The sequence below is a fragment of the Emys orbicularis genome, chromosome 2 (assembly GCF_028017835.1).
Source record: "Emys orbicularis isolate rEmyOrb1 chromosome 2, rEmyOrb1.hap1, whole genome shotgun sequence".
In the NCBI taxonomy this organism is placed as follows: domain Eukaryota; kingdom Metazoa; phylum Chordata; order Testudines; family Emydidae; genus Emys; species Emys orbicularis.
In genome coordinates, this window is record NC_088684.1 from 39,202,367 (window position 1) to 39,230,342 (window position 27,976).

The 27,976-nt window shown below is 44.7% G+C and overlaps 1 protein-coding gene across 1 annotated transcript in view; it reads left to right on the forward strand.

Moving 5' to 3' along the window:
• RGS22 (regulator of G protein signaling 22) overlaps nucleotides 1-27,976 on the forward strand; it is a 112,181-nt gene that overhangs the window by 16,489 nt on the left and 67,716 nt on the right. The window contains exons 5-9 of the mRNA XM_065398291.1: nucleotides 4,526-4,611; nucleotides 6,070-6,235; nucleotides 6,927-7,095; nucleotides 9,190-9,273; nucleotides 11,878-12,577. Coding sequence (XP_065254363.1) covers nucleotides 4,526-4,611; nucleotides 6,070-6,235; nucleotides 6,927-7,095; nucleotides 9,190-9,273; nucleotides 11,878-12,577 — 1,205 coding nt within the window. The remainder of the gene's footprint in view (nucleotides 1-4,525; nucleotides 4,612-6,069; nucleotides 6,236-6,926; nucleotides 7,096-9,189; nucleotides 9,274-11,877; nucleotides 12,578-27,976) is intronic.

A 27,976-nucleotide genomic window follows, 5' to 3' on the forward strand; every position in this document is an offset into this window, starting at 1 on the left:
TTTTATTACAAATATTTGCACTGTAAAAATGAATAAACAAAAGAAATAGTATTTTTCAATTCACCTCATACAAGTACTGTAGTGCAATCTCTTTATCGTGAAAGTGTAACTTACAAATGTAGATTTTTTTTGTTACATAACTGCACTCAAAAACAAAACAATGTAAAACTTTAGAGCCTACAAGTCCACTCAGTCCTACTTCTTGTTCTGCCAATTGCTAAGACAAGCAAGTTTGTTTACATTTACGGGAGATACCGCTGACTGCTTCTTATTTACAATGTCACCTGAAAGTGAGAACAGGCGTTCACATGGCACTTTTGTAGCTGGCGTTGCAAAGTATTTACATGCCAGATATGCTAAACATTCATATGCCTCTTCATGCTTTGGCCAGCATTCCAGAGGACATGCTTCCATGCTGATGAGGCTCTTTAAAAAAATAATGCGTTAATTAAATTTGTGACTGATCTCCTTGGGGGAGACTTGTATGTCTCCTGTTCTGTTTTACCCGAATTCTGCCATATATTTCATGTTATAGCAGTCTCGGATGATGACCCAGCACATGTTGGTTTTAAGAACACTTTCACAGCACATTTGACAAAACGCAAAGAAGGTACCAATGTGAGATTTCTAAGGATAGCTACAGCACTCGACCCAAGGTTTAAGAATCTGAAGTGCCTTCCAAAATCTGAGAGGGATGAGGTGTGGAGCATGCTTTCAGATGTCTTAAAAGAGCAACACTCGGATGCGGAAACTACGGAACCCGAACCACCAAAAAAGAAAATCAACCTTCTGCTGGTGGCATCTGACTCAGATGATGAAAATGAACATGCATCGGTCCGCTCTGCTTTGGATCGTTATCGAGCAGAACCCATCATAAGCGTTGACACATGTCTTCTGGAATGGTGGTTGAAACATGAAGGGACATATGAATCTTTAGCGCATCTGGCACGTAAATATCTTGTGATGCCGGTTACAACAGTGCCATGCGAATGCCTATTCTCACTTTCAGATTACATTGTAAACAAGACGTGGGCAGCATTATGTCCTGCAAATTATAACTAAACTTATTTGTCTGAGTGATTGGCTGAAGTAGGACTGAGTGGACTTGTAGGCTCTAAAGTTTTACATTGTTTTCTTTTTGAATGCAGTTATTTTTTGTACATAATTCTACATTTGTAAGTTCAACTTTCATTATAAAGAGATTGCACTACAGTACTTGTATCAGGTGAATTGAAAAATACTATTTTTTGTTTTTTACAGTGCAAATATTTGTAATAAAAATAAATATAAAGTGAACACTGTACACTTTGTATTCTGTGTTGTAATTGAAATCAATATATTTGAAAATGTAGAAAACATCCAAAATATTTAAATAAATGGTATTCTATTATTGTTTAACAGCGCGATTAATCGCGATCAATTTTTTAAATTGCGATTAATTTTGACAGCCCTCGTTCTAATGCCCTGTCAAAATTAGGAATGAGGCTGCTCTATCTTATGCCAGGGCTGGAGGCCAGTTAGAGAATCAGAGAGCTCTAACCGGCTGCCTCTCTGCTTTGCTGAGCATAAACTTGGTGAAGCAGAGATTCTGGCTCACAACAGAATGAGAAAAATATCTGCAGTACTGCAATATTTGGTGGCAAACTAAACAGGAAAGACAGACTAGGCTGAAGAGATGGGGCAGTAGCACTATATCGGCCTCCAGATAAGAAAACAAAATTGAATGCACAATGTTAAGAGAGGTCAAAGAGGCAGCAAAATCTAACAAAAGTATAGTACTGACCGCCTTTATCTGCTCACATATACACAAGTCCAATGGCACAATGGGACAAAGTTTGAGAAACAATTTCTTGACATTGTAAGTGACTGCTTCTTGGAACAGCAAGTTATAGTGCATACGAGAACTGAAGCTGTTCTTGACTTAGTCTTAAGTAACCCACAGGAGCAAATTCAAGAAGTGACGGTATCGGAGTCACTAAGTAATAGTGACCACAGTATAAGCAGGTTCGACATCCAAGGTCCAGATAAGGTACCAAAAATGGTTATGAACCTCTGCTCTAGGTCAAATTCAGCCTTGAAATAATCAAGTACATTGATTTCAGTGGTGTTGCATAGCGGGCATATGTTTCTTCCTAAGATCAGCAGGGTTTTTGCTGGGTTTCTCTGAATATCCTGCCTCTTCTTCACCACCACTAATGCCTCTCACATAGGTTGGGAGAGGGGGACAGTGTTGCATTGTCTCTAAGAATAATTGACCCTCCATGGGATTTTTCACATAAGGGAAATATTGTGACCTTTATAAAGAAAAATATTCTTCAGAGCATTCCTGACACTTTTTTTGGGAGGGGGGGGCATGTTGCACCTCTGTTCTTCCTTCTGGCATCCTGGATGGGTGATTTGTATGCCCCCTCAGCTTTTGTGTGGTACCTATGATTAACAGGCATGAATTCAGAAGCTGCTGGGGCATACCAGCATGCCAAAAATCAGTACAGCAGCTACACAAAGTAGAAGAAATCAGCCACAGCTGTTGTATCCTGCCAACAGCGATAATACATCTTGTGTTCTCTTTCTCAGTCCTCGTCTCCCTCTCAGCCTGTTTAGACTCATGAACAGGAAAAGGGTACATGTGTTGGTTTATTACAGATGTGGGGTATGTATGCATTGATCTGAGGTCAGTCAAGAATCAATCGGGGGTGAAATATATGAAGGAAAGGCATATGCAGTAATGGGAAGAACTAATAACAAGTAGAGAAGGAAACTGGTAGAGATTCTGCATATCTTACTTCACATAGGTTCCAGCAAAGCACTTAAATAAGACCTGAGCAGTCTATGAGACCATCCACATGCCTAAAGTTAAACACATGCTTCAAAACTATGCTGGATTGGGTCCCACAATGCCTAAAGCTGGCCCTACTTACAAAATCTACTGTATTCAATTTAGAACTCTTTTTCTTAGAACGCTTTCCTTCAGATGATAAATATAATTTTGCATATCATCCACTCACAGGAGAATTAAATATGTTATAAATAACTCAAATAAAACACCAGGATTTGATTCAACTGGTACATAAATGTTACAAATATTTTTCTTACATCCAGGGAGACTGACCAAAATAAAGAGACAACCTTCTGTATTTCCAAAAACCTTATCAGTTACCAAAAAGAGGCATACACTATAGGGATGAAAATAATTATTCTTCATCTCCACAAAGGATATGACCCACAGCCAACATAAGCCTTCCACGTTTTGATATATTTTCTTTTATTTAAAAGAAACCACCTACTTTTCAAAGTAATTTAGATATTTTAACTCCCCTGGGGATATTTATGGAGCAGAAATAACCCTTGTCCCTTATGAAATATTAGCTCACAGAAAGATAATTCAGGACCTAGCCCAGTACTGATTAATTGAGGTAGCAAACTGCTAAATATCCATCATTTTGTCCCTGCCTATACTACACCTGTGGACAAGTTGAGGATTTCATTCTTCCAGGCCATCAATTTCACCAGCAATCAAGTCACTAAAATAAAATCTAGGAACAGAGAAATACACCTGAGAGAAGTGAAAAAGCTAAACTCTTCAGGATTTATAAAGTTGTCAAAGGTGCCAGATTTTAGGTTTATTTCTTATTAGCCAATAGAGAGATACTATGAGACTGCTTCTCCAGCATGTATGCTGGTGTAAATCAGTAATAATTCCACTGATGTCAGAATTAACCCAGTATATAACTGCTTATTATGTTCATGGCATACACACAGAAAAATTAGATAAAAACATAAATACTCTTGCTGGAAGGTTGCAATGTACCAGTACTTTATTTCTTAGAATTCAAAACTATAACACCCAAGAACCTACAGGCTGCTCCCTAAGGCAGAGAGGCACAATTCATCCCACTTTGCTTTAAGATGGCTCTTTCCAGACAGATGTGGATTGCATGCTTTGCTACAGCACTCCCTAGCCTGCAAGCAGGACCAGGAAACAGCCCCTACCCCTCACACACACTTAAAATGATACCTTGCAATTCTAACACTGTCCTCAATACATCATATCAGTGTAGGTGAAAACTGTGGGTTTTTTAAAAATATCCACAGTTCTCCTGCTTTGGGGCTCTTGTTAAGACCATTTGAAAGTTTCCTCAGCCCTCAAAATATTGATGAAAACACTAACTGTGGTTATTTTTAAAATAAGTATAGTCAGCAAAGTTACCTGTTTCATATTGCAGTTGATTTGTGGGCAGCTGGTACTCTGATTTGCATTCCTCTGTCACTTGCACTAGTTTTGAACAGGGAAATTCCAATGGCTTAAGTTTCCATGTATGCAGTTTTAAGAAAGATCAAAATCAGACCCTCATATGGGTTATAGGAAGGTAAATTAATTCACTTGTCTGGTTAGACTATGTTTGAGGGGGAAAGTTGTTTACTTTGCTGGAATTACTACAAGGTAACCTATCAATTAACCATGTGGCAAATAAAACTTGATGAAGTGAAGCATTAATAGATATTTGATGTTTTTTTGTTTTAATAGCGTCTTGAGCGAGAACAGGGAATTCAGTGGATTAAGAAAGAAAGATTCCCAGCCTTTCTAAAAAGTGATTGTTACTTTGAATACAGGTATTGCCCACTCTAATGTCATATCAAGTTTTAAATTTGTTAATTTATCTCCTCTATTTAGTTTGTCTTGACATAACTCTTACAACATTTTCTCAGATCTTTTGCCCCATGTAACCCACATAATTTCAGTGATGTGGATAAATTAAAATGAGGCTGATGCTTTTTCTCCACTTCCTCTTGACTCTAATTTCCCTTGCCCATAAAATGACAAGATTGAAATAAAAGCTATTCTAGAATTAGGATAAAGCTGCTATGTCTGCTTGTGTTATGCATGAGGTCAGACTAGATAATCACAATGGTTCGTTCTGGCCTTCGAATCTATGGATCTATCTAGCCATATCTAGGTACTGTAAATGAATTATAAAAAGTAGTGGAATCTGTGTGGAAGGGACAGCCAATTCTCCATTATCCTCTTTGTTTTAATCACTGGTTTCTACCTTTGCGAATGTAGCTAGATTTTCCTCTGCCCAGGTTCTTTGAGGAATGCTATGGCAAAATGGTGAGTCTTGCAGCATGACCTGATGTACTTGTTGTACTCTTCCTGACCTCCTTTGAGAGGTTGTCCCAGAGCCTTGGACCTACTGGGGAAGGCCCTTCCTCCAGATCCCTAAAGTTCATGTCTGGGTTCTGTTGATTGTAGTATGCAGGATGATCACAGCTGTGCTGGTGAGTCCCTGAGTGGCTGCCTGGTAGCCTGGCTTACCAAGTCCCTTTTTTATTGTAGAAATTGACCAGTTCTTTGGGCACTGAGTGCTGCATAAAAATATTTTAAAATGTTTGCAGTAATTGTAACAATATTCAATATACTGAAGACTATGCTTACATTGGAGAGAAAATTGTACAAAGGATAACAAATTCTAGAGAAATGCTGTATTTTCCCTTTAGGCAATAAATGGACATGCCCAAGCCTTTTCTGTTGTGTCAAACCATTTTCTTCATTAAACAAAATAAAATTATATAAAATGAACTCTAATCATGTGCTTAATTCCCACTGAAGTTAGTATTTAAAACTAAACACATGCTTAAGGACCTTCCTGAATCAGGGCCAAAGTGAGCACAGATGGGAGGGAAAAAGAGACTGAATCTGACCCAGAACACCAGATCAGAACACTCCATTCCCCCCTCCTCCCCTCCCCCCCCCCATAACTCTGGTGAAGTTTGGATTTGGATCTGGATTCACATATAAACTCCAGGCTCAAGCCTAATGTATACCATGCCTAGCTTTTGGGGGAATTCTTCTCTGTCTCTATGAGCTGTAGAATGGCTGTCATTCTTCACATATGTAAATATGGTCAAGGGGGTAAAATAGAAGATAATTAGAACAGGAAGATCCCCTTTAGAATTTATTTTGAGAATGCTAACGTTTCTTACTGTCAGTTGTAAAGATAAATCAGATAAATGTCTTGATGAATGCTTAAACTGAACTACTCATTTGTCTCCTAATATATTTAACTGTAGGTTAGCTAAACTGCTTTCGCAGGTAGAATGGAGCAGAACTGGTATTAACTTCATTATAGATACAACGTATTATCCCTGGATTATGAAAAGAGAGCTGACACCTCCTTTTCCTGAGGAGGATGAAGAGGAATTAATTATGAGAAAGTTCTATGTTTCACTTGGCCAGGTAAAATCAGCACAACATATAGGCAATGGCAGCAGTTTTGTGCTGGACTGAGAACAATGGGCTAAGACCCTTTGTACTAATTTAGTCTGTCTGTCTTCCTCTTCATCTTTTCCCATTAACATTTGGTGTTATATGTTATTATGATATTTTACAAACTTTCACTCACTTTTCAGTTAAGTTCACAATCAGGGTAAATTGTAGGCCTATTTATCACAACACTTCCAGTTTCCTCTAAGTGCAGGGGGAGCTCTGCTGTTCCCACTCCAGCCCCTGGCCTCTCTGGAGAGTCTTTTCCTTCAGATTTCTGCCTAGCCCTGAATTCTGGGCTCCAACTTATTCTCCCTTGGGATAGAATACCCACAAGCAGCCCTCCTTCCATAAAGCTGTGTTTCACTCCTGGCTGCCTTCCCAGCTTCCAGATTCACACCACTATGGCCTCTCTGGAGAGACCTCTCCCCACGTCTCTTCCTGGCCCTGGTCTCAAACTCCTCCCCTTAGTTCAGGGGCCATACTTTAATCCTGGCAGGTTTCCCTCAATATTTCTACATCCATGATAACAAAACCTATGTGGTGAGAGAGCACAGAATAACCACAGACAATAAGATCTCTTTCTGCGAAGCCCTGCAACAAATAGATAAAATTGAATTATTGCATAAGCTATGTTGAACTTGTTTAATGTTGCTTTTCATAGGCTACAGTTACTCAGACAAAGGATTGGTTTACACTAGCCAAAAAAAGTCAGCAAACAACAACTACAGATACAGTTACTCATCCTTTAGTTTCCACTCAAATTCAAGGCGCACAGTATTGGTCTACAGGCCCTCAGAGAACTGTTGCATACAACCACAATGTCAGCCCAGGTAAGTAGTAATGGTGCAGCCATGTTATTTAGATAACAAATATGACAAGATTGAAATCAAAGCTATTCTAGAGTTTGGGCAATGCTGCTATATCTGCTTGTCATTGTTCTGTGGACTACAGTACAATACCTAGGAACTTGGATGGGGGAAGAGAATAGGTGTATTTCCTCTCTACTCCCACAATGTTAAATGCTGCTTACTATAAGTGGCCCATAATCTCTCCTCTGCTATGCAGAGTGGAGGGAAGCAAAATAGATCAGAAAAGCCCAAACACATGGGGAAGTGTAGGAACTACGTCTCTCCCCAGTCCTGTGAGAACACAGAAGCTGTTGTATTTGAGAATTGCCTCATCAGGGCCGTGTGGATCCAAAGCATGGATGGGGTGGTATGATAACTCCGCAGCACATTATTGCTATGGAACCCTACCTGTATAAAATATGCTGACTCATTCATTAATCATTAATGTACGCAGGTTGCACTAATATGTAAGTCATGACTTAATCATTACTTTAGGCAGAGCTGCAAGCAGCCAGGTCAAGATTGTACAGCACTTGCAGGATCTGTATTGCATTGGGCTGGGACTGGGATAGGAATGGGAACCAGCGGGAGGTCCACTTTGCTGTTACTTTTTTCTGCTCAGACTATAGTGGCTTCAAATGCTGGGGGAGCCACAAAGTGTTTTAGCATAATCTAAATTTGCAAGAACTTTTAACCACAACACTTCAGTGAGTCCCTTAGCAATGCACCCCCGTATTCCAACACATTCACTTTCTCCTTAGTGAGGGTTGCTAGTAGCCATGTGGATAGTCTTTCTTCTTGCTCCTCCCCTCTGTTGTCCAATAATTATAATCAGTGAGTTTTCACCTTATGGATCTATTAGCTCTCCTGCCTGAGAGCGTTATCTTCTAGTGTGGAGCTGTTTTTCATCTGCGTCTGGATATTACTCTGTCATGCAAAATCTGCTGCTCCTTCAATCTAAAAGGCATTATGCATGCACAGTACTTCCCTTCCTTAACCTCCATGCACTCGGGTCAGAGTCAAAGAATGGGCACGGGGTGAGGTATGGTTGCAGCATAGTTATCTCATGGGAACATCCCTGGAATATGAGGTGCAGGACATGGTCAGATAGCAGTGTCAGCCAACCAGGATGAGGGCAGTCTAGCCTAGTGGCCAGAATCAGAGCTGTAGTCAGTCATTGGGAGCCAAAGCCAAGGGTAAAACTGGAAGGCAAAAACTTGGTACCAGAGCCTAGGATCAAGCTGGAGTCCATAGTCAGGAGCCAGAGCTGAGGGTCAAACCAGAGGGCAGGACCTGCAAGCAGGGTGGCAGACAAGGATGGGTTCAAAGCAGGAGCAGGCACAGTGATGAGCATGAGCATTGAAAAGCCAGTGAGCTGCTGCTGGCTTAAGAGCCAATCTGCTGGTATCTGCGGGCAATCAGTTGCTTGGCTAATCAGACAGCCTGCTGCAGACCAACTGTACTGATGAGGCTGCCTAGAGACTAGCTCTGCTGCAGGCCGGGATTCCTGACACACACCTCTAGTTGGAATTTATGCCACTGGGGGATCAGGGCCAGGGGTTAGCCCGACGTTTTTTGCCACTTGTGATATTTTTAATTTGTTATGTAATAAAATAATATTTGAATTATTCCTTCATCAATGTAGATTAAGAATTAGAGTAAAGTAGATTAGATTCAGTATTATGAAAATTGGTGGATTTTAAAAATTTTAAAATATTTGTAAAATATGGAACAGTGTGAGTATGGAACATAGGAATTTCTATACCAGATCTGACCAGGGATCCATTCCGTTCAGTATTCTGCCTGTGACATTGGCCACCACTACATAATTCACAGAGAGTTACAAGAAATACTATAATGGAAAATTATGGAATAATCTGCCCATCCTAAACTCTGATTAGTAATGGATGTCTTATGCACTGAAACATGGACGCTTATATCTCTTGTTGTGCTGAATGGTTACTGGAATATGGACGGGATTCGGTTAACCCTCAAATTTAAAAAAACAAATTGAAACCAAGATGCTGTATAGCAATGGTAGAATTATGACTTTGTTTTTTCTTGCTTTTCGTTTAGATTCCGTTCCTTCTCAAGGCACATGTCGTTTTTCTGCTCAGTCTTACACAGCTGATTTATACAGCAGTAGCAGCAGTAATCTAGGTAAGCAATATTTATAGATAAATGATCACTTGTGCCAACTACCATCTGGACTGGAAAAATCCTATTGCCCAGAAGCCTGGGATATGCAGAAGGAATCTGGGCAAGTAAAAGTGTCAGGTTTCCTGCTCAGCAGCTAAGAACAACAGGGGAGGCTGGAGGCCATTTTAATAACATGAGAACATCTGCACTGAGCTGCCAATCAAAGGGAGGATGGCTAAAGGGGATGAGTGGGAGTGGAGCAAAAAGAAATGAGCTGCCTCAATGGTACGGGGAGAGAGAGGGGAGCTGGTTATTTATCTAAACACATTATTAATGAAACTCTTGTGAACAGAACTGATTCCTTTTTGGGTAAAAGATTTGATCTGTAGGAACTCAAATGTGAAATTGTAGAACTACTAACTGTGGTTTGTAACCTATCATTTAAATAAGCTTCTGTACCAGATGACTGGAGGATAGTTAATATGACACCAATTTTTAAAAAGGGTTCCAGAGGTGATCCTGGCAATTACAGGCCGATAAGCCTGACTTCAGTACCAGGCAAACTGGTTGAAACTATAGTAAACAGAATTGTCACACATATAGATGAATATAATTTATTGGGGGAAGAGTCAATATGTTTTTTGTAAAGGGAAATCATGCCTCACCAATCTACAGTAATTCTTTGAGGGGGGTCAACAAGCATGTGGACAAGGGGGATCCAGTGGATATAGAGTACTTAGATTTTCAGAAAGCCTTTGACAAGGTCCCTCATCAAAGGCTCTTAGGCAAAGTGAGCTGTCATGGGATAAGAGGGAAGGTCCTCTTATGGATCAGTAACTGGTTAAAAGATAGGAAACAAAGGGTAGAAATAAATGGTCCATTTTCAAAATGGAGAGAGGTAAATAGTAGTGTTCCCCAGGGGTCTGTACTGGGACCAGTCCTATTCAACATATTCATAAATGATCTGGAAAAAGGGGTAAACAGTCAGGTAGCAAAATTTGCAGATGATACAAAACTACTCGAGATAGTGAAGTTCAAAGCAGACTACGAAGGGATCTCACAAAACTGGGTGACTGGGCAACAAAATGGCAGATGAAATTCAGTGTTGATAAATGCAAACTAATGCACATTGGAAAACATAATCCCAACTGTACATATAAAATGGTGGGAGCTAAATTAGCTGTTCCCACTCAAGAAAGAGATCTTGGAGTATTTGTAGATAGTTCTCTGAAAACATCCACTCAACGTGCAGCGGCAGTCAAAAAAGCAAACAGAATGTTGGGAATCATTAAGAAAGGGATAGATAATAAGACAGAAAATATCATGTTGCCTCTATATAAATCCATGGTTCACCCACGTCTTGAATACTGCATGCAGATGTGGTCACCCCATCTCAAAAAAGATATATTGGAATTGGAAAAGGTTCAGAAAAGGGCAACAAAAAATATTAAGGGTATGGAACAGCTTCCATACGAGGAGAGATTAATAAGACTGGAACTTTTCAACTTGGAAAAGAGATGACTAAGAGGGGATATGATAGAGGTCTATAAAATCATGACTGTGGTGGAGAAAGTAAATAGGGAAATGAAATTGTCACCAAATGAAATTAATAGGCAGCAGATTTAAAACAAACAAAAGGAAGTATTTCTTCCCACAAAGCTCAAGACTATAACAGGGTTCAAAAAAGAATTAGATAAATTCATGGAGGATAGGTTCATCGATGGCTATTAGCCAGGATAGGTAGGGATAGTGTCCCTATCCTCTGTTTGCCAGAAGTTGGGAATGGGCGACGAGGGACGGATGACTTGATGAATACCTGTTCTGTTCATTCCCTCTGGGGCACGTGACATTGGCCACTGTCAGAGGACAGGATACGGGGCTGGATGGACCTTTGGTCTGACCCAGTATGGCCGCTCTTATGATCACAGGGTCCTAGGATGCAAGGTCCCAGAACTATTCTTGTATATTTACTCTTTCCATGTATAAAAAGATGTTATTCCATTGACAGGCGCCTGTCCAGTGCTCTGAGCACCCTGACAACAATTAAAATCAATAAGCTCATGCCATTTTCCAATATGACAAGTAATACACTTTCCATTCTGTCATAGGTAGATAAACAGCTACCATTTATTATTCCCTGTTGATCCTAAATAAAAAACGCCTCCCACCTCAAACCACCACCTCGCCACAGGCATGGGAGAAAAGATGGGCCTAGCAGCATGACCAGACATTTAATAGGTGCTCTGGGGGCGGAAATGCCTATGGGTTGGGATGCCAGTTGGTGGGGTGCTGCCTGCTGGCAAGGTAGGTTGCCTTGGAATGTGTTGGGGTCGGATGGTTGAGAATGCAGAGATCTGGTGGACCAGGGTGGGGAGTGAGTTTCACAGACTCAAGGGGCTCTCGCAGAGAACGTTATGGCAGAAGACCCCTCCTGTTTATAGCAAAATAGCTGCAGCTCAAGCACATTTGCTGATCCCAACTGTGGCAGTATGGCACTTTCCATTGCTGTCAACAATAAAATGCAAATATGTTCCAATTTTTGTAACTTGAAAACTTTTTCTGTTCGCCAGGAGAACAGTTTTGAATCTGAGAGCGTTTTCAATGATCTCTTTTGATTTAATGCAGGAGTGGATTCCCTGGCTATGGAATACAGTCAAAGGAGTCTCCCCCTACCCCAGAGGACAGGAACTGCAAAAACTAGCAATGTTAGTGGGAGATCCAAAAGTACAGAGGTTGACACTTCTGTATCCATTGCTGACACTCCTTCCCACACTATGTTAAGAGTATACCTAGACCAGAAATGGGAGAATGGTGCTGAGGAGAAAGAAAATCTGGAATACGATGGTAGACAGGAAATGTCAGCTTTTCAAACATTAGAAGAGTTTACATCAGTTTATATTCAGTATATAGTGAATGAATCAGTCTCAAAACTGACAGGACAACTGGCTGTTAAGAGCAAGACTGATATGAACTTCAGTAAACTGTCCAAAGTATTTATACATGAGTTATCAAATAATCAACTTTCTGCTACTGCTGCAGAGCCACTTACTTCTCAAAGTATCTCTCCATCCAACAAGTTAGACTCCAAAGGACATTGCATAAAACAGGAAACTGAAGAAGTGAGTTCAAGTTCAAGGTCTGAAAGTGATGTCACAGACAGTCGGGCTGCCTGGTGTACCAGTCACAGAACTTATAATATTGGCAACAGAAATGAGTTTGAAAGATTCAAGAAGTTCATAAAAGGAACTTTGGGTGAAAGGTACTGGTGGCTCTGGATGGACATTGAAAGACTAAAGGTCCTTAAGGACACTAGAAGGCAGCAAAGGTATTTCCCATTGTTTTTAATGCTTATAAAGAAGGCTAGATAAATGTTGTTTATAAGCATTTAGAATTACATGCATAATGGATATGAGTGAATAATGCAGACACAATAGTTCTAATTCTGATTATTTCACTAATACAAGGGTAATTCAGGAATAACCACTGAAGTTGGCTGAGTTATATGTTTGCAAAACTAGTGTGAGGTCAGAATCAGGGTGAAAATTAAGGCTTTATACAAAAGGTTTTTTTTTATAAAACTGAATATGAATAAATGTCTTAATGAAAACAGAATGAAAGATGCTCTATAAATGTAAGATTTTAAAGTCACAAGCAGGGCATACAGTATGACACACTTCCCTAACAATATGCTTTATTAAATTTAGGTCACCCTGTCCTAAACTAGTAGGGACATTTATTCTGTACAAAACTTGGGTTTAATTTGGTAATAGAAATGTTTTGGCTTCTGCTATTTAGAAATGTTTGAAAACGTATTTCTAAAATGACAGCTATTTGCTCAATGGGATGAATCATGCCTATTATGATTGAATGTTAATATCAATAGTTATAGCTTATTTAGGAAAGACTGAGTGGGCAAAAGGGAAAGGGGAGTGGCACTTTATGTAAAAAATAGTAGTACGTATTTCCGAGTCACTGATAACTTGAAAGAACATGATCTTGAATGCTTATAGATCAGTGTCCTAACTGATAAAGCACAAGATATGGTATTAGTTGGTATCTGCTACAGATCTCCAAATCTTACTAGGGAATGGGATAATCAGCTCATAAACTTTAAGGTCAGAAGGGACCATTGTGATCATCTAGTCCAGGGGTGGGCAAACTTTTTGGCCCGAGGGCCACATCTGGGTGCGGAAATTGTATGCAGGGCCATGAATGTAGGGCTGGGGCAGGGGGCTGGAGTGCGGGAGGGGTGCGGCAGGGGGCTCAGGGCAGGGAGTTGGGGTGCAGGAGGGGTGTGGCAGGGGGCTCAAGGCAGGGGGTTAGGGGGCTCAGGGCCAGGGCTGACTCCAGGCTCCAGCCCAGCAAGCAGGTGCTTGGGGCGGCCAAGGGGAAGGGGCGGCACGTCCAGCTCTTCGGCGGCAATTCAGCAGCGGGTCCCTCTCGGAGGGAAGCACCTGCCCCTAATTCCCGCCGAAGAAGAAAGCAGCGCGGTGGAGCTGCCACCGATCGCAATTGCGATCACGGCTCCCCCCCCCCCCCCCCCCGCTGCTTGGGGCGGCAAAAACCTGGAGCCAGTCCTGCTCAGGGAAGGCGGTTGGGGTGCAGGAGGGGTGTGGGGTGCAGGAGGGGGCTCAGGGCAGGGGATTGGGGTGCAGGAGGGGTGTGGCAGGGGGCTCAGGGCAGGAGGTTGGGGTGCAAGAGGGGGTGCAGAGTGTGGGAGGGGGCTCAGGGCAGGGGGTTGGGGGCAGGAGGGGTGCGGGGTGCAGGAGGGGCTCAGGGCAGGGGTGCAGTATGGGTGTGGGGTGCAGCAGGGGGCTCAGGGCAGGGGGTTGGGGTGCAGGAGGGGGCTCAGGGCAGGGAGTTGGGGTGCAGCACGGGGCTCAGGGCAGGAGATTGGGGGCAGGAGGCGTGCGGCAGGGGGTTCAGGGCAGGGGGTTGGGGTGCGGCAGGGGGCTCAGGGCAGGGGGTTAGGGGGCTCAGGGCAAGGGCTTGGGGTGCAGGAGGGGTGCGGCAGTGGGCTCAGGGCAGGGGGTTAGGGGGCTCAGGGCAGGGGCTTGGGGTCCAGGAGGGGGCTCAGAGCAGGGGGTTGGGGTGTGGGGCATGGCAGGGGTGCGGGGCATGGCAGGGGGCTCAGGGCAGGGGGTTGGGGTGCAGGAGGGGTGTTGTTTCAGCAATTATTTGATGAAGAAATCTGTCAGCTATTACACCCAGGAAAATCTGGGCCCTACTGTTATTAGTAGCACTTGTCCTCCAATCTACACGTGGGAAGTTAAAGTCTCCCAGAATCAGACAATTCCCAGTAGTGTTTATTTAGTTAAAAACATTAAATAGACTCATAGACTCATAGACTTTAAGGTCAGAAGGGACCATTATGATCATCTAGTCTGACCTCCCGCATGATGCAGGCCACAAAAGCTGACCCACCCACTCCTGGAATAATTCTCTCCCTTGACTCAGCAGTTGAAGTCCCCAAATCATGATTTAAAGACCTCCAGCAAGCGACCCCTGCCCCATGCTGCGGAGAAAGGCGAAAAACCTCCAGGGCCTCTGACAATCTACCCTGGAGGAAAATTCCTTCCCAACCCCAAATATGGCGATCAGCAGAACCCCGAGCATGCGGGCAAGATTCTCCAGCCAGACCCACATTGACCATTGATACTAATTACCAGCGATGGCACGTTATTGACCTATTGACTAACATCATGTTATCCCATCAAACCATCCCCTCCATAAACTTATCAAGCTTAATCTTAAAGCCAGAGAGGTCTTTCGCCCCCACTGTTTCCCTCGGAAGGCTGTTCCAGAACTTCACCTCTCTGACTGTTAGAAACCGTCGTCTAATTTCAAGCCTAAACTTCCCGACGGCCAGTTTATATCCATTTGTTCTAGTGTCCACATTAGTACTGAGCTGAAATAATTCCTCTCCCTCCCTGGTATTTATCCCTCTGATATATTTAAAGAGAGCAATCATATCCCCCCCTCAGCCTCCTTTTGGTTAGGGTAAACAAACCGAGCTCCTCGAGTCTCCTTTCATACGACAGGTTTTCCATTCCTCGGATCATCCTAGTGGCCCTTCTCTGTACCCGTTCCAGTTTGAGTTCATCCTTTTTAAACATGGGAGACCAGAACTGCACACCGTACTCCAAATGAGGTCTCACCAGTGCCTTGTATAGCGGAAGCAGCACCTCCTTATCCCTACTAGAAATACCTCGCCTAATGCGCCTAATGCGCCAAGACCGCATTAGCTTTTTTCACGGCCACGTCACATTGCCGACTCATAGTCATCCTGCGATCAACCAGGACTCTGAGGTCCTTCTCCTCCTCTGTTACTTTCAACCGATGCGTCCCCAGCATATAACTAAAATTCTTGTTAGTCATCCCTAAATGCATCACCTTACACTTCTCACTATTAAATTTCATCCTATTACTATTACTCCAGTTTACAAGGTCATCCAAGTCTCCCTGCAGGATATCCCGATCCTTCTCCGAATTGGCAATACCTCCCAATTTTGTGTCATCCGCAAACTTTATGAGCCCACTTCTACATTCGGTTCCGAGGTCAGTAATAAATAGATTAAATAAAATCGGACCTAAAACCGAACCTTGAGGAACTCCACTGGTAACCTCCCTCCAACCTGACAGTTCTCCTTTCAGTACGACCCGCTGCAGTCTCCCCTTTAACCAGTTCTTTAACCACCTCTGGATTTTCATATCGATCCCCATCTTTTCCAATTTAACCAATAATTCCTCATGCGGTACCGTATCTAACGCTTTACTGAAATCGAGGTATATTAGATCCACCGCATTTCCTTTATCTAAAAAATCTGTTACCTTCTCAAAGAAGGAGATCAGGTTGGTTTGGCACGATCTGCCTTTCGTAAAACCATGTTGTAATTTGTCCCAATTGCCATTGACCTCAAGGTCCTTAACTACTTTCTCCTTCAAAATTTTTTCCAAGACCTTGCATATTACAGATGTTAAACTAACAGGCCTGTAGTTACCCGGGTCACTTTTTTTCCCCTTCTTGAAAATAGGAACCACATTAGCTATTCTCCAGTCCAACGGTACCACCCCCGAGTTTACAGATTCATTAAAAATTATCGCTAACGGACTTGCAATTTCTCGCGCCAGTTCCTTTAATATTCTCGGATGAAGATCATCCGGTCCGCCCGATTTAGTCCCGTTAAGCTGTTCGAGTTTGGCTTCTACCTCGGATACGGTAATGTCAACCCCCCCTCCTTTATTCCCCTCTGTCACACTGCCTCTATTCCTAAACCCTTCATTAGCCTTATTAAAGACCGATGCAAAATATTCGTTTAGACATTGTGCCATGCCTAGATTATCTTTAATCTCCACTCCTTCTACACTCTTCAGTGGTCCTACTTCTTCTTTCTTTGTTTTCTTCCTATTTATATGGCTATAAAACCTCTTACTATTTGTTTTAATTCCCCTCGCAAGGTCCAACTCTACACGGCTTTTGGCCTTTCTCACTCCATCTCTACATGCTCTGACCTCGATAAGGTAGGTTCCTTTGCTGATCCCTCCCCTCTTCCACTCTTTGTATGCTTTTTGTTTTTTCTTAATCACCCCTCTGAGACGCTCGTTCATCCAGCTCGGTCTAAATCTCCTGCCTACGAACCATTTTCCCTTTCTCGGGATACAGGCCTCCGACAGCTCCTGCAACTTCAACTTGAAAAAATCCCAGGCGCGTTCCGCCTTTAGATCCATAAATATGTTAGTCCAATCCACTTCCCTAATTAGTCGCCTTAATTTATTAAAGTTAGCCCTTTTGAAATCGTAAACCCTAGTCTCTGATTTAATTCTGTTAATCCTTCCATTTAGTTTAAACCGAATTAGCTCATGATCACTCGAGCCAAGGTTGTCCCCTACAACCATTTCCTCAACGAGGTCCTCACTACTCACCAAAACCAAATCTAAAATGGCATCCCCCCTCGTCGGTTCAGCAACTACTTGATGAAGGAATTCATCAGCTATCACGTCTAGGAAAGTCTGAGCCCTATTATTGTTACTAGCATTTGTTCCCCAATCTATATCCGGGAAGTTAAAGTCTCCCATGATTACACAGTTCCTATTATTTCTAGGACCTATCCTATTCAATTTATTCATAAATGATCTGGAGAAAGGGGTAAACAGTGAGGTGGCAAAGTTTGCAGATGATACTAAACTACTCAAGATAGTTAAGACCAAAGCAGATTGTGAAGAACTTCAAAAAGATCTCACACAACTAAGTGATTGGGCAACAAAATGGCAAATGAAATTTAATGTGGATAAATGTAAAGTAATGCACATTGGAAAAAATAACCCCAACTATACATACAACATGATGGGGGCTAATTTAGCTACAACGAGTCAGGAAAAAGATCTTGGCATCATCGTGGATAGTTCTCTAAAGATGTCCACGCAGTGTGCAGAGGCGGTCAAAAAAGCAAACAGGATGTTAGGAATCATTAAAAAGGGGATAGAGAATAAGACTGAGAATATATTATTGCCCTTATATAAATCCATGGTTCGCCCACATCTCGAATACTGTGTACAGATGTGGTCTCCTCACCTCAAAAAAGATATTCTAGCACTAGAAAAGGTTCAGAAAAGAGCAACTAAAATGATTAAGGGTTTAGAGAGGGTCCCATATGAGGAAAGATTAAAGAGGCTAGGACTCTTCAGTTTGGAAAAGAGAAGACTAAGGGGGGACATGATAGAGGTATATAAAATCATGAGTGATGTTGAGAAAGTGGATAAGGAAAAGTTATTTACTTATTCCCATAATACAAGAACTAGGGGTCACCAAAAGAAATTAATAGGCAGCAGGTTTAAAACAAATAAAAGGAAGTTCTTCTTCACGCAGTGCACAGTCAACTTGTGGAACTCCTTACCTGAGGAGGTTGTGAAGGCTAGGACTATAACAATGTTTAAAAGGGGACTGGATAAATTCATGGTGGCTAAGTCCATAAATGGCTATTAGCCAGGATGGGTAAGAATGGTGTCCCTAGCCTCTGTTCGTCAGAGGATGGAGATGGATGGCAGGAGAGAGATCACTTGATCATTGCCTGTTAGGTTCACTCCCTCTGGGGCACCTGGCATTGGCCACTGTCGGTAGACAGATACTGGGCTAGATGGACCTTTGGTCTGACCCAGTACGGCCTTTCTTATGTTCTTATGTTCTTATGTTATTAGTATTTACTTCCCTAAAAACATTAAAGAGTTCTCTGTCCATATCCAGGGTAGATCCCGGCGGTCTATAACACACCCCAAGCACTATCCCAGGGGAGGCTCTAGTAGTTTTTTTACCCAATGTGAGTATTGCCCAGACAGACTCCGTCTTATCCATTCCATCACTTATTATTTCTTTACAGTTTACCTCATTATTGACATACAATGCTACTCCCCCACCTTTGCCCTTGTTCCGGTCGTTCCTAAACAGCACATACCCTTCCATACCTGTACTCCAGTCATGACTACCGTTCCACCATGTTTCGGTTATTCCTACGATATCCGGTTTCATTTCTCGGACCAGGAGCTCCAATTCCTCCATTTTGTTACCTAGGCTTCTCGCATTGGTGTATAAACATCTTAATTTATGCCGTTTAGCCTCTCTCACATTAGTTATCCAATTTGGTACGGACACCGTACCGCCAGTATGACCTATTAGTCTAGTATCCATCCCCCCCGTCTTCCTTATGTCCAATCTCTTCCCCCTGGCTATATCAGTTCTTGTCTCGTCACCCTCCTTCTCAATGTTGTAATCTGGCGTGGAGATTAACTGGACATCTCCCAACCGTCTCCCCCGAATTCCTAGTTTAAAGCTCTTTTGATGAGATGAGCCAGCCTCCCTCCCAGAAGTCTATTTCCTTCCCTACTTAGGTGAAGTCCATCCCGTGAGAACAGTTGTCTGTCCCTGAAAGCCTCCCAGTGGCCATACATCCCAAAGTCCTCCTTATAGCACCACTCCCTTAGCCAACTATTTATCATCACAATCCTGTCAGCCCTTTGCTGCCCTTCTCTAGGAACAGGCAGAATCCCACTGAAGATGATCTGAGCCTCGATTTCCTTAAGCGTCTTCCCCAGCCTGGCATAATCTCCCTTGATTCTCTCTAGCGAGAACCTAGCCGTGTCATTCGTTCCTACGTGAAGGATGATCAAGGGGTTCTTACCTGCTCCTTTTAGGATCCTTTTCAACCGCAGGTCCACATCCCGTATCTTAGCACCCGGTAGACAGCACACCCTTCTGTTCTCTGGGTCCGCCCTGGTCACAGGCCTGTCTAACCTCCTCAGTAAGGAGTCCCCAATCACATAAACCTGCCTTTGCCTGGTGACAGTGCGATCTACTAATCTATCCCCTGTTCCCTCTAGTCGCAACCCCTGTCCGTTCCTATTTTCCCTTATAGTCCCCCTTATTCCATCCTGTACCCTCCCGGGGCCCAGATTTGGTGCTGTCTCCATCAACTCCTCCCCTCTTTCTATGGGACTAGCCGCTCTTCTCTTCTTCCTCACCCTTCCCCCTTCAGTTACCACCTGCTGCACCCCTTCCTCCTTATCCAAACACCCAAACCTGTTCCTGAGCTCTATTTCTCCGTCACTGACCCTCCTTTTCCTTGGCCTGCTTCTCACGGTCACATGCTTCCACTGCCCTTGTTCTCCCCCTTACATTCCCCCCTCACAGACCTTAGCCCCTGCTTCCACCTGTACCCCTGAGCATTCCCCTTCAGCCCCTCCGTGCCTTTGCTCCATTAGCTGCTCGAACCCCCTTCTAAACTCTACCAGGGTATCTACCTGCATCTCCAAACCTCGGATCTTTTCTTCCAGCAGCTCTATTAGGCGGCACTTCATGCAGACATACCTCTGGTCAGGCACCCCCGCTAGGACCATGTACATACCGCAGCTGCCACATGCAATCATCTGCATTGTGTCCCCTGCTGCTTGGCTCATGGCTGCTGTTGTCCGGGCCCGCCCGCTCACCTGTGCCCTCCGCACCTGGGGGAACAGAGCACACGGGACACCGCGCCCTCCTGCCTCCCCTTCCACCTCCCACTCAAACTCCCCTATTAGCAGCCCTGTTTGCCGGCTCCTGTGCCGCTGCTCGCAGCTGTGCCGCTGCCTGGCTGGGCGGCCGCTTTTATAGGCCCCCTAATCAGCCAAGCTCCGCCCCCTGCTCAGGGCTCAGCTGCCCTCCCAGCACACTGCCCCTACAGGCCTCTACACACACAAGCACTACAAAGACAGATGCAAATACAGATACCTTCTCCTCCAATGAGACTCACTCCCACTCAAACTCCCCTGTTAGCAGCCCTGTTTGCCAGCTCCTGTGCCGCTGCTCGCACATAGGTCCATATCCAAATTGGATCCTGGTGGTCTGTAGCACATCCCAAGCACTATATTAGGGGAACCTCTAGTAGCTTTCTTCCTCAAAGTGATTTTGGCCCAAACAGACTGTCTTATCCTTTCCATCACTTCTAATTTCTTTACAGTCTACCTTATCATTAATATACAATGCTACTCCAACACCTTTGCCTTTATTTCTGTCTTTCCTGAACAGAAAAGACCCTTCAATACCAGTACTCCAGTCATAACTACTATTCCACCATGTTTCTGTTATCCCTATAATATCTGGTTTCACTTCCTGCACCAGTAGTTCTAGTTCCTCCATTTTGTTACCCAGGCTCCTTGCATTGGTGTACAAACATCTTAACTATTGCAGCTTGGCTTCGCCCACATTCCTCACCCAATTGGGTACAGTCATTTTACTGCCAATATCACCTACCTGACTGTTATCAGCACTATCTTTCCTCTTAATGCCCATGCTCCTACCCACTGCTGTGCCTTTCTCCATTGCTATATCCTTTCTTACTTGATTTTCCTCCCTCTGAATCTTAAAATCAGGCATGGAGATTACATGAGCATCTCCCATCGGTCTCCCCTGAATTCCTAGTTTAAAGCTCTTGTAATGAGTTGTGCCAACCTCCATCCATGAAGTCTGTTTCCCTCCCTACTCAGGATGAGTCCATCCCATGAGAACAGTCCCCTGTCCATGAATGCCTCCCAGTGATCAAACATCCAAAGCCCTCCTTGTAGCACCACTGCCTGAGCCATCTGTTTATCATCATAATCTTGTCTCGCCTTCATTCTCCTCCTCTAGGGACAGGCAAAATCCCACTGAAGATCACCCGAGCCTTCATTTCCTGAAGTGTGTTCCCCAACCTGGCATAGTCTCCATGGATACGTTCCAGCAAGAATCTAGCTGTGTCATTTGTTCCCACATGAAGGATAATCAGTGGATTCTTTCCTGCTCACATTAGGACCCTCTTCAGCCTCAGGTCCACATCCCGTATCTTAGCTCCCGGCAGACAGCACACCCTTCTGTTCTCCGAATCAGCTCTGATGACAGGCCTGTCTGTTCTTAGTAGGAGTCACCAGTCATGTAAACCTGCCTTTTCCTGGTGATGGTGTGATTCTCCAGCCTTCCTCCTGTTCTTTCTGTCTGCAAGTCCTTTTGTCTTTTATTCTCCCTTGCAATCTTCTGCAAGTCATCCTGTATCCTCCTGGGGCTCTGAACTCTGGGTATCTCTATTGACTCTTCCCCTCTTCTTATAGGACTAGCCACACTTCTATTCTTCCTTGCCCTCCCACCTTCAGTTACTGCCTGCCATGCCCTTCTTCATTTTCCAACTCAGCAAACCTGTTCCTGAACTCTATTTCTCCTTCACTAGCTGGTATTTTCCTCTCATAGTCACATGCTTCCTCTGGCCACTTTCCTCACTCAGCAGTCTCCCCTCAGAGTTCTTCAGTCCAGCTTGCATTTTCAAGTCTTGACTTTTCCCTTCAGCCTCCTCTTGCCTTTGCTCCATCATCTGCTTGAATCCCCTTCAAAACTCAACCATAGTTTCCACCTGCATCTCCAAGCCTCGGCTCTTCTCTTCCATCAGCTCTATCAGGTGGCATTTCATACAAATGAAGTTCTTTTCAGGTACCCGCTCTAGCATCATGTACATCCTGCAGCTTCCACATCTGGTCATCTTCATTGGACTATAAGGTGGATAGAAAGCTGGCTAGATCATTGGGCTCAACGGGTAGTGATCAATGGCTCCATGTCTAGTTGGCCGCCGGTATCAAGCGGAGTGCCCCGAGGGTCAGTCCTGGGGCTGGTTTTGTTCAATATCTTCATTAATGATCTGGAGAATGCCGTGGATTGCACCCTCAGAAAGTTTTCAGATGACACTAAACTGGGAGGAGCGATAGATACTCTGGAGGGTAGGGATAGGATACAGAGGGACCTAGACAAATTAGAGGATTGGGCCAAAAGAAATCTGATGAGGTTCAACAAGGACAAGTGCAGAGTCCTTGCTGAAGTTCTTTAGGATGGAAGAATCCCATGCACTGCTATAGACTAGGGACTGAGTGGCTAGGCAGCAGTTCTGCAGAAAAGGACCTAGGGGTTACAGTGGACGAGAAGCTGGATATGAGTCAACAGTGTGCCCTTGTTGCCACGAAGGCTAATGGCATTTTGGGCTGTATAAGTAGGAACATTGCCAGCAGATCGAGGGACGTGATCATTCCCCTCTATTCGACATTGATGAAGCCTCATCTGGAGTACTGTGTCCAGTTTTGAGCCCCATACCACAAGAAAGATGTGGAAAAATTGGAAAGAGGCCAGCGGAGGGCAACAAAAATGATTAGGGGGCTGGAGCACATGACTTATGAGGAGAGGCTGAGGGAACTGGAATTATTTAGTATGCAGAAGAGAAGAATGAGGGGGGATTTGATAGCTGCTTTCAACTACCTGAAAGGGGGTTCCAAAGAGGATGGATCTAGACTGTTCTCAGTGGTAACAGATGACAGGACAAGCAGTAATGGTCTCAAGTTGCAGTGGGAGAGGTTTAGGTTGGATATTAGGAAAAACTTTTTCACTAGGCGGGTGGTGAAGCACTGGAATGGGTTACCTAGGGAGGTGGTGGAATCTCCTTCCTTTGAGGTTTTTAAGGTCAGGCTTGACAAAGTCCTGGCTGGGATGATTTAGTTGGGGATTAGGTCCTGCTTTGAGCAGGGGGTTGGACTAGATGACCTCCTGAGTTCTCTTCCAACCCTGATATTCTATGATTCTATGATTCTTCCATGGCTTTGGTCATTACCACTGCTGCCGCTGTACCTTTCCCACCTAAATTCCTGTCAAGGGGAAAAACAAAAAACCAACAACACCAAAACAAAACCAGAACACTGCACCCCCATCCCAAACTCCCCTGTTTACAGCTCTGTTTGCTGCACTTGTGCCACAGCTCCTATGCCACTGGCTGACTGCTTGGTTGCTTTTATAGGCCTATTTAAGACAGAGAAGGAAACAGGAAGTTGTCTGTGGGCTGCTGGTCTGGTGTTTAGCTGCTCCAGCCCTCTGATAATGACCTCCTGAAATTCTGATTTAGCCTGACTCTTAGTAACTGCCTCCTGGTTCCTGCCTTCCGGTTTCATCGTCTGATCCTGACCTCCTGGTATCCTGACTCAGCCTGACTCTTGGTAACTGACTCTTAATCCCCGCTTTCTGGTTTCTCTCACAATTCTGATCTCCTGGCATTCCAACCTGGCCTGATTCCTGGTAACTGGCTCCTGGCCCTTGGCCCGCACTCAGCTCTAACCCCTAGGCCAGAATGCCCATGCTGCAGCCCTGACTGCTTTTACAGACCACTATAACCCACAGGAGTGGGCCCAGTGTGAGAGGAATGGATCCAGCAGCCTAGTCCCTGCCTCTGGAAGCACTGGACTCACCTGAGTGAGCCATGCACCTTCAGGTGGCTAATCAAGCCCTGCAGGATCAGGTCACAGAGCTGACACGGTGAACCAGCTACTCCAGGTACAAGTAGACCAGTTGTGTGCAGAAAATGCCACACCTCTGCACTCCTTGAAGATCCCTGCCCTTAACAGGGTCCTAAGATTCCCCTTCCAGAATGTTTTGATGGGTCCTGCCAGCAGTTCTGGAGCTTCATTAACCAATGTCGCCACTTGTTTTTGACATGTCCCCAGACCTACAACTCTGATTTGTCCAATGTGAGCCTGCCTATTAGCCTTCTAATGAGAGAAGCACTAGACTGGGCCTCCCCACTGCTGGAGAATGATAGCCTGGTTCTTTTGAATAGAAATGCTTTCCTCCAGTCCATGTCAGTAATATTGGATGATCTGCACCAAGCTTGAACAGCCAAGACTGCTCTGAGGAAATTCTGGCAGGGGAAGGATACAGCGGCTACCTACACAGTGCACTTCCACGGCAGATACTGAATAGAATGAGGCAGTGCAACTGTATCAGTTTTGGTGGGGTCTGTGGAAAGAAATAAACGATGAGATTGCCCGTGTAGAGATGCCCATGAGTTTAAATGCCTTCATGGATCTCACCATTCAGATAGATAACCAGCTGTGTGAAAGAAGGGAAGAAAAAAGGGGCTCCCTGCAACATCCCTCTCTGCGTGTTGTTCCCTTGATGTCTGCACTTTGCACCAAACAGATGCAGGTGGATATTGCCCATCGGTGGCTCACCCACGAGGACAGAATATGTCGCTGTTGGCACCACGTATGCTTCTATTGTGGAGAATCGGGCCACTCTATTTTTAACTGTCTCACGCAAGCACTGAAGGGTCTGGGAAACGAAGTGGCCCAGGCCTGCTAAGGGGGTGGGCCTGGGCACTAAAGGAAAGAAGTTCCCCCACACCTCAGTCCTGACTGGGACACATCGTGCACCATGTCAGGATGTCCCTCGCTTTCAGGTACCTGTTCAGCTGCACATTCCCAAGGTGGACCAATGGATTCCAGTCCAATGGGCTCTTGTCAATTCAGGGGCTGCTGACAACTTCATAGATGCCACAACTGCCTGGTTTCTGCAAATCGCTTTGCAATACAAGTTAGTTGCAAACCTCATAGAAACTACTGATGGGTTGCCTCTTTCTTCAGTCCCTCTGACTGAGGAAACAGTCCTTCTGAAAACAGGCATTAAGGGGTACCATAACACAATGCAATTAATTCTCCACACTTCCCCCTGATCCTTGGAATTCCCTGTCTGACCCATCATAATCCCCTAATTCACTGGCAAAAACAAGAAATCAGCTTCCCTTCTGCATTTTGTTAACAGCACTGTCAGCGGCAGGTAAATTCAGTCCCAGCATTTGGACCTGCCGGGGGAGTGGAGGCAAAGGTGATGGCCCAGGCAGGGGCACCCCCTTGAGCTACATCGGAACTTCCCCATAAATACTAGAATTATGAAAAATATGTTTGAAAAGAGGAATGTGAAAAACTTTCCCCCACATCAGGCCTACAACTGCCCCCATAGAATTACAGGTGGGGGCAAAATTGCCATTCAGGCGGATTTACACCACGCCCAAACCTGAATTGGCCACACTCCGGGAATACCTTCAGAAGAGTCTGGCCCAAGGGTTTATTGACAAATCAACATCACCAGCTGGTGCCCCAGTCCTCTTAGACAGAAAAGAAGACAGCAGTCTCCAATTCTGTGTTGACTGTCACATCGTGAATCAAATAATGACAAGGAACCAGTACCCTCTGCTCCTGATTCTTGAGTTACTGGATCGCATGTGGGCTGCCCCTATATTTACTAAGTTGGGCCTCCGGGGAGCCTATAACCTCATACGTGTTAAGGAAGGTGATAAATGGAAGACTGCCTTCCAAATGTGCTATGATCAGTTTGAATATCTGGTGATGCGGTTCAGCCTAATACCCTGGCTACCTTCCAGCACTTTATCAGGAATGTGCTGGACCAATATGTAGTGGTTTATCTAGGCAATATCCTGGTCTTCTCAGACAGCCCTGAGCAGCACACTTGTCACATTTGTGTGGTCCTGGAGCATTTACAGTAGTACAGACTCTAGACTAAGCTTCAGAAGTATGCGTTTGACCAGATTTCCACAGAATTTCTGGGATACCACAGAATATCCTGATCCTCCACAGGAATCAATATGGACCCACACAAGGTCCAGGCTGTTCATGACTGGATCACCCCCACATGACCTGTGACTTGCAGTGCTTAGGGTTTGTGAATTTTTGTCAGCTGTTCATCTCACATTTCTCAGAATAAATTGGGCCCCTCATTGCTCTGCTCTGAAAGAATGCCCAGTTCCAGTGGTTCCCCTGAAACCCAGCATGCATTCGATCAGCTGAAACTTGCCTTTACCACTGCACCCATACTGGCCCACCTGGATACAACATGAGCTTTCTAGTAGAAGCCGATGCCTCTAGTATGGCAATCAGGGCCGTACTCTCCCAAAGACACTGTGACGGGGTGTACCTACCCCACCATGGCCCAGCAAGGGTTAATTGTGCATTGCAGGCTGAGGAAGCCACACCCCTTCGCCTCTGCTGGGCATGCTCAGCCTGGAGGCAAGATATAAAAGGAAGCAGCCCAGTTCAGTCTGGGCAGGCTGCTGAAGGGAAAGGATGCAACCTGCAGGCTCTCTCCTGGGAGCTGCTACAGGTCCTGACCCCAAAGCCAAGGCACACAGAGCCCCAGACAGATTCCAGGCTGCTTGATGAACCCACAGAGGAGGCTGTGTCATCAGGAGCTACACCACCTGAGGACCCCAGAGATCCATAGGAACCATGGACCATTGCATTGGAAGGACCATCCCCAGGATAGGAAACATCCCAGGGGACTTAGACTTTGCTTCGGTGGGTGAACCGGGGAACTAGTCAGCATGTTTTGGGAGGATCCCTGCTGTCTTGGTGGTGAGTAACCCTGCCACTGCCAGGGCCCTGGGCTGGGGATTGAAGGAGCAGGGAGGGCCCGAGTCCCCCTACCCTGGGCGCCACACACCCCTGAGTGGTGCCCCACTTCCCCAATGGGCCGAACAAATACTACACCCATAAGAACATAAGAACAGCCATGCAGTGTCAGACAAAGGTCCATCTAGCCCAGTATCTTGTCTTCCGACAGTGGCCAATGCCATGTGCCCCAGAGGGAATGAACAGAACAGGTAATCATCAAGTGATCCATTCCCTGTCTCTCATTCCCAGCTTCTGGCAAACAGAGGTTAGGGACACCATCCCTGCCCATCCTGGCTAATAGCCATTGATGGACTTATCCTCCATGAATTTATCTATGAATTTAAACCCTGCTATTGTGTACCAAAGTACCTATTATTTGTGGAAGCTTACCCCCACTGAACAGAACTATTAGATCCTGGATAAGGAGCTCCTAGCCATTAAGGTGGTCTTTGAAGAGGGGCAACATTATTTGGAAGAGGCTCACCATCCACTCCGACTATACACTGACCACAAAAATCTGGAATATCTGTGCAGGGCAAAGGCATTAAACCGATGACAGCTCCGGTTTACTCAAGTGGGCTCTTTTCTTTTCATGGTTCATCTTCACCATCACGTATTGCCCCAGAACAAGAAATGGCAAGTCCGATGCCTTGTCCCAGAGCTTTGATTCTGAACCACATGGACCTAGCCAGGAACTGGCCCACATCCTCAAGCCCCACAACTTTTTGCCAGGATCTTGTCACACTGATTCATTCTGCCTCAAAAATTCCACCTCACAAGCTAGCTGCCATTGACAGGGAATCACATGACATTCCAGAGGGGGTTATGTTTATGAATAAATGCATTTACGTTCCCCCAGGTCAGATGAGAGTGGAAGCCTTACAGCTATGCCATGACTTCCCCCAGACGGGACACCTGGGTCACTTTAAAACTCAGCAACTGTTGACCCATCTTT